Here is a 12,923-nt window from a genome sequence, read left to right on the forward strand (position 1 = left end):
TGATACGCAGGTTTGGGCGAAGCTAGATGATTTGGAGAATCGCTCGCGCAGATGTAATCTACGCCTCATCGGCTTACCAGAGTCCATTCGCGGCCCTGAGTTGTACAAATTCTTGCGTCACACGTTGCCTGAACTCTTGGATGTACAGGAAGGGTGTGCAGACTTAGTCGTAGAACCGGCCCTACCAGGCCCTCGGGCTCCAGTTCCAGACCACGCTCGGTCCTGTGTAAGTGCCTTAACTTCCTCCATAAGGAAGCGCTGTGGTCGGCATCTCGTCGCCTCAGGGATATCTCGTGGGACGGGAATAAACTGCTATTGTTCCAGGACTACTCTCCGGAATTAACACGACTGCGGAAAGCTTTTACACCCATATGTTCATCACTGGTGTCGGCCGGTCGTAAATTTGCGCTGTTGCACCTTGCACGCTTACGAATCTTTGATGGAAACTCCTTTAAAGATTTCTCCACACCTGTGGATGCTGAGAGTTTCCTATCGGAGGGAAATGACAGGATGGAAGAAGAAGGGAACTAACCTATATATCTTCAGCTGTCATGCCCTAAAAGCCTATCGACTTAGGCCTTTGAACTGCATGTCCGGATTCCTATCCTGATGCTAGACTTGTGGCCTGGAATGTACTTGTCCAACCCCCCCCCCCCCACCCCCTCCCCCTCCACCCCCCACCCCCTCCCCTCCCATCACCCGGTGGATGCCAAACCTGCATTTAATACTAGTTGATGGTGAAACTGATGGTTCTTATAACGGGGCCTCCATCTCTTGCCCCCCCCTCCCCCTCCCCTCCCTCCCCTCCTGTTGCGAGCTCAAGATCATATCTATGCCCCCCCATGTTTTAGTTTTCTAGTTCTTAAATTGGTTGCGGTATTGATTTTATACCTCTTATTTGATAAGTGGTTGAGGCTAGGAGCCCTAATACTCCCTGCTTTATCAGCCTAAATTGTTCACACTGTGAAGTCCTTATTGGATATCTATGATAGAGACACATGTTTGGTGTTTCTGTCATATTGTTTGTTGTTTTTCTTGTTGTCTTGTGTCTTCCCCTCCCTCCCCTCCTAATGTGTCCTTGGGTTTTGGATATTATTTTACTGTTCCTACTGGGTGTACATTACTACTAATGTCTAGTTTCACAGTGGCTACGTGGAATGTTGGGGGTATCCACTCCCCTATAAAGAGGAAGAAAATACTCTTGTATCTTAATAAACTGCGTTTAGATCTGGTTTTCTTGCAGGAGACTCACCTCCTCTCCCCAGAAGCTCAGAAATTAGGCACGCTCGGCTGGCGTGTTGTGGCTGATGCTCCCTACTCTTCGAAGGCCAGAGGAGTCCTCGTCCTGGCTAAGCGCTCCTTGGGACTGGAGGTGGTCTCATCTGTGGTGGACCCGGCAGGCAGGTATCTTATTTTAGAAGTGACCATTTGGGATGCTAGTTATGTGCTGTGTACGGTTTATGCTCCAAATCCGTATTCAAAAGCCTTTTTCCGCTCTCTGCTTACTGCCTTATATCCTTATTCCACCTCATCCCTGATTATAGGGGGTAATTTTAATGTTATTGCTTCAAAGTACATGGATGTTCAGTCCTCCACCTCTTCCCGTAATCCCCCTAAATTTGGTATTCCTTATATGGAGCAACAGCTCCAGGTAACAGATATTTGGAGATTTTTACACCCCACGGATAGGGAGTACACCTGCCTCTCCGCTGCCCATCATTCCCTATCCAGGATCGATTACTTGATAGTCTCTGTCTCCCTGGTTCTATATGCCCTTGATTCTTCTATTGAACCAATGGCGTTGTCGGAACACTCTGTTGTTTGGGCTTCCATGTCCACTAAGGTAGATGTAGGTTCCTTTAAGCGCTGGCGTTTTACCACAGATTTCTCTTCCTTTATAGAATTTCATAAGGACCTGGAGTCATTTTGGGATGATTATTCCGCCACTAATGCCCAAATGGCGCGAGACGATCCTTTGGTTTTCTGGCAGGCCTCTAAAGCGGTCATTAGGGGACGTCTCATTGAATATGTCTCCCGAAGGAAAAAGACATTCGCTTCTAATTTTAAGAACTCACAACGGAGACTGACTGAGGCCTATCAGAGATTCAAACAGAACCCCTCCCCCGCTATAAAGAATCAATATTTGGATGCTAAAGTGGCTTTTAATGCAGTTCTGCAGGTGTTGGGGGATAAACACACGTTTCATAAGAAGCATAGATTTTACCGTTTTGGTAACAAGACAGGCAAATTGTTATCGCACTTATTGAAAGGGTCTACTTCTAATTCTCTCATTCATCCACTTAAACAATCAGATGGAGCTTTGGCTTCCAAATCTAAAGACATAGCGAAGGTCCTATCTGATTTTTACACTACTGTTTATGAAACCTCCCCTGTTAATGAGAATGCTAAACAGTCATTCTGGGATTCTATTTCTCCGGGCTCCCTTCATTCTCAGGTATTTCAATTTTTGACCAGGAACTAAAAATAAGCTTATTTGCAGATGATATGTTACTCTTTATATCCCGCCCTGAAGTATCCATCCCAGCCATAATGGAAAAAATTTGAGAATTCGGTCTCTTTGCTGGATATAAGGTGAATTCCTTAAAATTTGAATTACTCCCTTTAACTCAGACAGCATTTAATATGTCCTCCCTCCCTCTCCTCTCCCAATTTACTGTTAACAAAACCAATTTGAAGTATCTTGGGATTTATTTACCGCCCAATTTATCGGATCTGTACAAGATAAACTTTACACCCATACTACAGGCTATTTCTACCCAGCTCCAATCGTGGTCAGCGCTCCCTCTGTCTTTGCTAGGCCGCACGGCTGTCCTCAAGTGCATCATTTTCCCCAAAATTTCCTATTCGCTCCAGTTATTGCCCCTAAAAATCTCCAGAGCGGATGCTCTTGTTTATGATAAAATGTGCACAAAATTCCTGTGGGCAAACAAAAAACCAAGAATAGCATTAGCTAAACTTAAGTTGCGGAGGGAGGAGGGGGGTCTTGCGATCCCGGATCTGCTTACTTTCCCTAGGGCGGTGGCTTTCAGATATATAAATGACTGGCTTACGGCAAAAACCACATATACGAATTACCACATTGAGCAGGCTTTAGTGTCACCTTATGACTTGAAGGCCTTGTTACACACTCCGCTCACCCTGCTCCCCTCACAAGCGAAAACGAATCCCTTATTTTGGGACGCTTATATTGCTTGGAAAGTAATAAATAAAGCACTGCACAGGAATTTTGGCCGTTCTGATTTTATTCCTATCTGTGGGAATCCTTGTTTTACCCCTCCCTTGGAGAATGCAAAATTCGAAGTGTGGCGAGCTAAGGGAATCAGTAGCATCAGAGTTGTTTTTGATCCTGGAGGTTTGGTGTATTCTTTTTCTGGGCTGGTGGAGAGGTATGGTGTACATCGATCGGAGTTCTTCATGTATCTCCAAGTTAGGCATTATGCACAATCCCTGCCCGACGCATTGCTCCACCCCGGTGGTTCTGACTCCCTCACCTCCTTACTCAATCGAACTACTAAGTTACCCTATAAAACAAAATGGCTATATTGGGACCTTCTCCCTAGTGTTGTGGATAGGTTATGGAGTCAACTGTTCGAAAAATGGAAGGTAGACTTCTCTATGCAAGGGTCCATAACTGATTTTTTCCGCCCTCTACCCGGTATTTTTAAAGCTCTACACTCTTCGAACCTACAGGAGATCTATGTAAAATTTTTAAACCGAGCATATATATCCCCTAGTCAGAGGAGTCATATGGTGCCTTTGGATTCCGGACAATGTCTTAAATGCAGAGCACCCCATGCAACCCTGATGCATGTATTTTGGAGCTGCCCCAAGATACAAAGATTTTGAAATAAAATTCTATGGTATTTAAACAGTAAATTTGGGTTGCGTCTCCCCTTATCACCTAAGGCACTGCTGGGTTTGCATCTCTCTTATGGGGATTTACCGGCTGAGACCCTCCCCCTACGCCCCTTCCTCTACGTGTTTCTCACACTGGCAAAGAAGGCTATTCTGACGCAATGGATCCATAGATCCCCCCCCAGACTAGAGCAACTTCTGTGTATGGTGAAGTCGACTATGTATTATGATAGACAATCTGCCCTATACGAGGTAGACAAGCATGCTCATTTGTTCTATAAGAAGTGGGGACCATTTATTGAAGTTCTGGATCCCATGCTTAGGTCTCATATCCTTAAATTTTTTGACTCGCTGAAAAGAACGACCCTGAGAGAGATATGCACCCCCCCCCACAACCCACTATATAAGACCCTAGCTGGATTGATATATTTTGTGATTTTCCTTAACCTTAACACCACTAGAGCTCCAACTCGATGGAGCTATTGGCCATGGCGCGCTTTGTTATGTAGCCTTCCTGGCGGGAAATGTGTAGCCTGATTCAAAGTATACGTATCCCTCCCCCCCCCCCCCCCCCTGTCTTTGTCTTGTCATTTGAATGTCTTGTTTATTAAGTATTGGATGTGTATATTGTATTATTTCTCCAATTCTGGGAGTATTATGTGGCTACAAATGATAGTGCTATGGAGAATGTACCTTTTCAAAGTGTATGTTTATTATTGAAAAATTTGAATAAATACATTTAAAAAAAAATAAAAATAAAAAAATGGTCAAACAAATATTGAAACCAACAAGCGTGTCGATCCATCAATGCATTCGGTTGTTGGGGAAAATGGTAGCGGCCTACGAGGCCATACAGTTTGGTCGATTTCATGCCAGAGTATTCCAGTGGGACCTGTTGGACAAGTTGTCCGGATCCCACCTACAAATCCTGTCCCCCAAAGCCAGGATTTCACTCCTGTGGTGGCTACACAGTTCTCACCTACTAGAGGGACGCAGGTTTGGGACTCACGACTGGGTCCTAATAACCACGGATGCAAGTCTCCGAGGCTGGAGAGCTGTCACACAGGGGGAAAGCTTCCAAGGAAAATGGTCAAGTCAGGAAGCCTGCCTTCACATAAACGTTCTGGAATTGAGAGCCATTTACAACGGCCTTCTAAAAGCGGTACATCTTCTTCAAGATCCTGTGCAGATCCAGTCGGACAATGTAACAGCAGTCGCGTACATAAACGGGCAAGGCGGAACGAAAAGCAGAGCGCAATGGCAGAGGTGACAAGGATTCTCCTCTGGGCAGAAAGACATGTTAGAGCTCTGTCAGCAATTTTCATTTCGGGAGTGGACAACTGGGAAGAAGACTTCCTCAGCAGACCCGATCTCCATCCAGGAGAGTGGGGCCTCCACCAAGAAGTCGTCGCAGAGGTGACAAGTCTTTGGGGAGTTCCTCAAGTAGACTTGATGGCATCTCATCTAAACAAGAAGCTTCAGAGATATTGTTCAAGGTCGAGAGACCCTCAAGCAATAGCAGTGTATGCACTGGTGACCCAGTGGGTGTTTCGGTCGGTATATGTTTTCCCTATACTTCCGCTGATCCCAAAAGTACTCAGGATCATAAGAAAGACAAGGGTTCGAGCAATCTTCATTGCCCCAGACTGGCCAAGAAGGGCTTGGTACCCAGATCTTCAGTAGTTACTCATAGGAGATCCTCGGCCTCTTCCTCCTCGGGAGGACCTGCTGCAGCAGGGGCCGTGTGTGTACCAAGACTTACTGCGGCTACGTTTGGCGGCATGGCTGTTGAGCGCCGTATCCTAGCCAGGAAGGGTATTCCTAAGGAGGTCATCCCCACCCTTATTCAGGCCAGAAAGGGAGTAACGTCAAAACATTACCACCGTATTTGGAGAAAATATGTGTCTTGGTGTGAATCCAAGAAAGCTCCTACGGAAGAGTTTCACTTAGGACGTTTTCTCCATTTTTTGCAGGATGGTGTGGAGACGGGCCTACGATTGGGATGAATCAAGGTCCAGATTTCGGCCTTGTCAGTGTTCTTCCAAAAACAATTGGCCTCTCTTCCAGAGGTTCAGACCTTTGTGAAAGGGGTTCTGCACATCCAGCCTCCATTCGTGCCTCCAGTGGCACCATGGAACCTTAATGTGGTACTGCAGTTCCTTCAATCGGATTGGTTTGAGCCTCTACAAAAGATAGAGTTAAAGTTTCTCACTTGGAAAGTGGTGATGCTTTTGGCATTGGCACCTGCAAGGCGGGTGTCGGAATTTGGGGCCTTGTCTCACAAGAGCCCTTACCTGATTTTACATGAAGATAGGGCAGAGTTGCGAACTTGCCAACATTTTCTTCAAAGGGTGGTTTCTGCTTTTCCAACCTATTGTGGTGCCAGTAGTTACTGACACATTCACTGATTCAAAGTCTCTAGATGTGGTTAGAACTTTGAAAATCTATGTTGCTAGAACAGTTCGTATACGGAAAACAGAGGCTCTGTTCGTCCTGTATGATCACAACAAGATTGGCTGTCCTGCTTTCAAGCAGACTATTGCACGTTGGATTAGAAATACGATTCAGCAAGCTCATACTACGGCTGGATTGCCGTTACCGACGTCGGTGAAGGCCCATTCCACTAGGAAGGTGGGCTCATCCTGGGCGGCTGCCTGGGGGGGTCTTGGCATTACAACTTTGCCGAGCAGCTACTTGGTCAGGATCAAACACATTTGCTAAGTTCTACAAGTTTGACAACTTGACCGATGAGGACCTAAAGTTTGGTCAATCGGTGCTGCAGGGCCATCCGCACTCTCCCGCCCGTACTGGAGCTTTGGTATAGACCCCATGGTCTTGATGTCGTCCCCAGCATCCTCTAGGACGTATGAGAAAATCCTTTTCTCCTAATCCGTAGAGGATGCTGGGCGCCCGTCCCAGTGCGTACTTTACCTGCAGTTTAGTTATTACAGTTACACAAGTTGTGTTATCTTGGTTTCAGCATGTTGCTGCAATTAGTTCATGCCTGTTGGCGTGTGTTATGTTGAATACCATGTGTGCGGCATGGTTAAGGGTGTGAGTTGGTAGATATCTCACCACTAGTTAAGTAATTCCTTTCCTCGAAATGTCAGTCTCCCTGGGCACAGTTCCTACAACTGAGGTCTGGAGGAGGGGCATAGAGGGAGGAGCCAGTTCACACCCAATGAAAAGTCTTTAGAGTGCACATTTCTCCTGCGGATCCCGTCTATACCCCATGGTCTTGATGTTGTCCCCAGCATCCTCTACGGACTAGGAGAAAAGGATTTACCGGTAGGTTATCAAAATCCTATTATATCCAGTATGAAGGTGCCTTTTTGAGTACCGAAGCGGCTGTTGACTCACTAACCTACTGTCACCGGAGGCTTGCATTATGATCAGCTGCTACACATATGGCAGAGCAATGCAGTTTGCTTCCAGCAGGTACCCCATGTGCTTGTTCCGATACCCATTTTTGATGCGTCTGGTGTATTATTCATTCAATACTTGTTTTTTGATAAAGGATTTATTATGCATTAATTGGAGGTGCTGGTTTCTTTTATTGAGGCTATATATACGCACACTCATATATGTGTGTATGTATATATATATATATACATATGTGTGTATGTATATATATTTATATATATATATATATATATATATGTGTATGTGTATATATATATATATATATATATATATATATATATATAAATATAGAACAAATATCCGGCACTCACGCTTAAGTAGAATCAACGAGTCCTGGTGCCTAACCTCTCTGGATGAGCATGTAGAAAAACGTGTGGTGGCACTCAAAAAAAACAACACAAGCAACGCTGATGCAGTCAACGTTTCAGGGATTGCTCCCTTTTATCAAGACACGACCAGCAACCTGTGATACATGAAATATATATACATACCGGTAGCCTGCACATCTCCAATCGCGTGGCTCAAGCCGCCTCCCACCGACACCGAGCAAACACGTCATCTGCACAAGCCGGCGCCGGGAATCGACGTCGGACTGGCAGGGGGGTGCGGCTCAGACCACACGTCAGAGCGTTGCTGGGCAACCACAAACAACAGGAAGTGTGAACGTACAAATACAGATAGCTAATACAGACAATTAAGAACCAAAACCAAATGATTAAAAACACCTAAACATATGTTGGTCAATACCCGGCAACACGCTAATGTCTAGCAGAGTACTTCAATAATACCAGCGGATGACTTCAATAATACCAGCGGATGAAATCACTAGCAATTTGCTATGGCGATATCTAAGCATAAGCATACTCTATAATCTAAACTGCATCCATCTTGAAACCTAAATCTAAGTAACATCATGGCTGTATGGTTAGCGGGCAAACACAATGTAATTAATAAAGTAGTGTATGGCTGATGGTACCGCACACTATATAAAATATGCATAGCCTCAACCCGGCATTTTGTAAGCCGTATGAAGCACCAAAACCTTAGTGCAACCACTCATGCACCATGAATTTAAAAAGGTAATTAGCAAATACATTTCAAAAAAGTTTTGTTGAGGAAAAGTTTACAAAAAACAATTGAAGCTAAGCGCCTCATTGAGGCCCAGCGGATGCACCGTTTGGAGGGTGTGAATCCACCATGCCTCCTTTCTCACAAGTGCCTGACCTCTGTCACCACCTTTTTTGTTTAATGGGACATGATCGATCATTTTATAGAGAATAGCCGCCAAACTGTGATTACAATTTTTGAAGTGTCGTGCTACTGGGAGATCGCTACCTTTGCCTTCTAAGGCAGCCCGTATACTGGACCTATGAAGTGCAATTCTCTCCTTGAACTGTCTAATACTTTTGCCAACATAGAGCAGCCCGCAGGGGCACTTAATGTAATACACTATAAATTTGCTGCTACAAGTCAGGGTATATTTGATATTAAACAGTTTGCCAGATCTGGGATGATTAAAAGTACTGCCCGATTCCAGGCAACTACAGGTAGTACACCCTGTACATCTGTAGTTGCCTGGTTTGCGAGTCAAAAAATGTGGCAATCTTTCTTGACCAAAGTCGGAAATATCATTATGGACAACTATGTCTCTAATGTTGCGACCCCGCCTATATGCTGCCATAAGTGTAGTGTCCTTAAGGCTAGGTAAATCTTTATCCCTAGCGATCACCGGCCATATGCCTTTTGCTTGACGATTTAATTTCTTACTGGCCGTTGTATAATCCTGTGTCCAGATCATCTTATTTTGAACCCTTTCAGAATCTTTGGGGACTAGAGTGTCTTGTCTCGATGTACTAAGTGCTTTCTCCATTGCCTGCTTTAGGGATTCTTGAGAACACCCTCTAGCTGTAAATTTTCTTGCCATAATCAACATCTGATTTTTGGCATCTTCCTCATTGCTGCAAATCCTTCTGATTCTCAGAAACTGAGAAAACGGAAGACTCCATTTCATAGGTTCTGGATGATGGCTGTTAGCCCTCAACAGGGTATTGCGATCGGTGGGTTTGTAATACATGCTGGTGACAATATTACAGGTACTATCAACTGAAATAGCTACATCTAAATAGTGGACAGTATTATAGCTGCATTCATAGGTAAATTTGATAGCAGCATCTTTCTGATTCACCTGAAAAATCATTTCCTCAAAATCCTGTTGCGTACCCGACCAAATCATCAAAATATCGTCGATGTAGCGACGAAATAAGATGATATGTTGGGAATGTAACGCATTGTCAAAAAACAACTGTTTTTCTATTTCCCTCCTGTTTTGGCCCCCCCGACGGGTCCTGGCTCTTTTGTCCGCTCGTTTTTTGAGCGTGTGTTTACTCCAGAATTGGACTTCTTTGAAGTGGATGCCGTAGCACATTCTGTATCACTTGATGAGATCGCTGTACTGGATTGATCAGTCTCCAAAGGAAACTTCCTAGGCAGTCGGCGCTGTATACCAGTATCCCCCATGATAGGGGTTTAGCCGTGATGCAATCTTTTTTAGAATCTAATACTGAATATTCAGGTCCTGATATCAATTTTTTTGTTCGATTACTTGCATTGACCTTAGACAGAAATTATTTTCTGTTTGATAAAAAAATCTTTCGCCAGCGAACTGGGTGCGCCATGGGATCATGTGTGGCACCCAGTTTCGCGAATATTTTCATGAGCGAAATAGAAAAACAGTTGTTTTTTGACAATGCGTTACATTCCCAACATATCATCTTATTTCGTCGCTACATCGACGATATTTTGATGATTTGGTCGGGTACGCAACAGGATTTTGAGGAAATGATTTTTCAGGTGAATCAGAAAGATGCTGCTATCAAATTTACCTATGAATGCAGCTATAATACTGTCCACTATTTAGATGTAGCTATTTCAGTTGATAGTAACTGTAATATTGTCACCAGCATGTATTACAAACCCACCGATCGCAATACCTTGTTGAGGGCTAACAGCCATCATCCAGAACCTATGAAATGGAGTCTTCCGTTTTCTCAGTTTCTGAGAATCAGAAGGATTTGCAGCAATGAGGAAGATGCCAAAAATCAGATGTTGATTATGGCAAGAAAATTTACAGCTAGAGGGTATTCTCAAGAATCCCTAAAGCAGGCAATGGAGAAAGCACTTAGTACATCGAGACAAGACACTCTAGTCCCCAAAGATTCTGAAAGGGTTCAAAATAAGACGATCTGGACACAGGATTATACAACGGCCAGTAAGAAATTAAATCGTCAAGCAAAAGGCATATGGCCGGTGATCGCTAGGGATAAAGATTTACCTAGCCTTAAGGACACTACACTTATGGCAGCATATAGGCGGGGTCGCAACATTAGAGACATAGTTGTCCATAATGATATTTCCGACTTTGGTCAAGAAAGATTGCCACATTTTTTGACTCGCAAACCAGGCAACTACAGATGTACAGGGTGTACTACCTGTAGTTGCCTGGAATCGGGCAGTACTTTTAATCATCCCAGATCTGGCAAACTGTTTAATATCAAATATACCCTGACTTGTAGCAGCAAATTTATAGTGTATTACATTAAGTGCCCCTGCGGGCTGCTCTATGTTGGCAAAAGTATTAGACAGTTCAAGGAGAGAATTGCACTTCATAGGTCCAGTATACGGGCTGCCTTAGAAGGCAAAGGTAGCGATCTCCCAGTAGCACGACACTTCAAAAATTGTAATCACAGTTTGGCGGCTATTCGCTATAAAATGATCGATCATGTCCCATTAAACAAAAAAGGTGGTGACAGAGGTCAGGCACTTCTGAGAAAGGAGGCATGGTGGATTCACACCCTCCAAACGGTGCATCCGCTGGGCCTCAATGAGGCGCTTAGCTTCAATTGTTTTTTGTAAACTTTTCCTCAACAAAACTTTTTTGAAATGTATTTGCTAATTAACTTTTTAAATTCATGGTGCATGAGTGGTTGCACTAAGGTTTTGGTGCTTCATACGGCTTACAAAATGCCGGGTTGAGGCTATGCATATTTTATATAGTGTGCGGTACCATCAGCCATACACTACTTTATTAATTACATTGTGTTTGCCCGCTAACCATACAGCCATGATGTTACTTAGATTTAGGTTTCAAGATGGATGCAGTTTAGATTATAGAGTATGCTTATGCTTAGATATCGCCATAGCAAATTGCTAGTGATTTCATCCGCTGGTATTATTGAAGTCATCCGCTGGTATTATTGAAGTACTCTGCTAGACATTAGCGTGTTGCCGGGTATTGACCAACATATGTTTAGGTGTTTTTAATCATTTGGTTTTGGTTCTTAATTGTCTGTATTAGCTATCTGTATTTGTACGTTCACACTTCCTGTTGTTTGTGGTTGCCCAGCAACGCTCTGACGTGTGGTCTGAGCCGCACCCCCCTGCCAGTCCGACGTCGATTCCCGGCGCCGGCCCGTGCAGATGACGTGTTTGCTCGGTGTCGGTGGGAGGCGGCTTGAGCCACGCGATTGGAGATGTGCAGGCTACCGGTATGTATATATATTTCATGTATCACAGGTTGCTGGTCGTGTCTTGATAAAAGGGAGCAATCCCTGAAACGTTGACTGCATCAGCGTTGCTTGTGTTGTTTTTTCTGAGTGCCACCACACGTTTTTTCTATATATATATATATATATATAGATATATATATATATATATATATATATATATAGGGTCTCACACATTCATATCGCATGTATGCTGCATGTATGACTTGAAATGTTTATTACAGAACCTGGAACATCAACTTGGAAATATTCTTAGAAGCAGTTTTGACCAATGTCCTACTATTGCTGCTCAGCTCAGGCTACTGGAGTTGTTTGAAGGAGTCAGCAGAAGAGATATTGTTAAGGTAACATTACCACTCAGTATTTCGTTCCATTAACGGTACCAGGATGTGTGAAATTGAAATAAGCAGTATAAGCAGATTCAAATACACTATTTTTTTTTCTTTTAAACTCTTTATTTGTACCAGGAGAGACAAAAAAGCATACAAATCAGATTCAGTTGTACAATAAAAGGTGAAAACCAGTCTCCGCAGAGTTTTTCAAGAATTTTTTTTCAATTAACAAACAAACAAAGATGTCCCTCAAGGAGGGACCATATACGAGGGAAAAAGAAACAGAGAGGGGAAGAGGGAAAGGAAAATGGGGGAGCGGGAAGAAAGAAGAAAAGAGCAGATAGAAAAGAACAGGGCCGATCAAAGCCATGAGGAGGAAAATACGCCTAAAGTAACAATATACAGTGCGTGAGCATAGCTATATAAATACAGACATATGGGCCGGTAATTGCTCGATGACAAGAAAGGGTCCAAGAGGGCAGGACGGTGCCCGGAGGGAGGGTCCAGAAACAGCATGGCTAGGAATTCAGTAAACATGGACAAAAAAGCATATTGAACATCAATGTGGGGGGGGGACATCATAAGGGGCCCCATACGAGTTCAAATTTGTGGGCACAGTCATGAAGATAATAAGTAATCTTCTCCATGTTAGCAACGAACCAAATATAATTATTCAGAGCAGGAATAGTAGGAGCAGAGGAGGCCTTCCAATTTTTAGCTATTAAGGATT

The 12,923-nt window shown here is 43.8% G+C and overlaps 1 protein-coding gene across 8 annotated transcripts in view; it reads left to right on the forward strand.

The window, feature by feature from the left end:
• Positions 1-12,923, forward strand: part of LOC135027842 (uncharacterized) — a 1,366,020-nt gene that overhangs the window by 201,960 nt on the left and 1,151,137 nt on the right. For all 8 annotated transcript variants that reach the window (XR_010224289.1, XM_063953746.1, XM_063953745.1 and 5 more), the window contains exon 12: positions 12,086-12,205. Coding sequence is in view for 7 of the 8 variants with exons in the window: in XM_063953746.1 (XP_063809816.1) it covers positions 12,086-12,205 (120 nt within the window). In the remaining variant the exon portion in view is untranslated. The remainder of the gene's footprint in view (positions 1-12,085; positions 12,206-12,923) is intronic.

Source organism: Pseudophryne corroboree, chromosome 2 (genome assembly GCF_028390025.1).
Source record: "Pseudophryne corroboree isolate aPseCor3 chromosome 2, aPseCor3.hap2, whole genome shotgun sequence".
NCBI lineage: Eukaryota > Metazoa > Chordata > Amphibia > Anura > Myobatrachidae > Pseudophryne > Pseudophryne corroboree.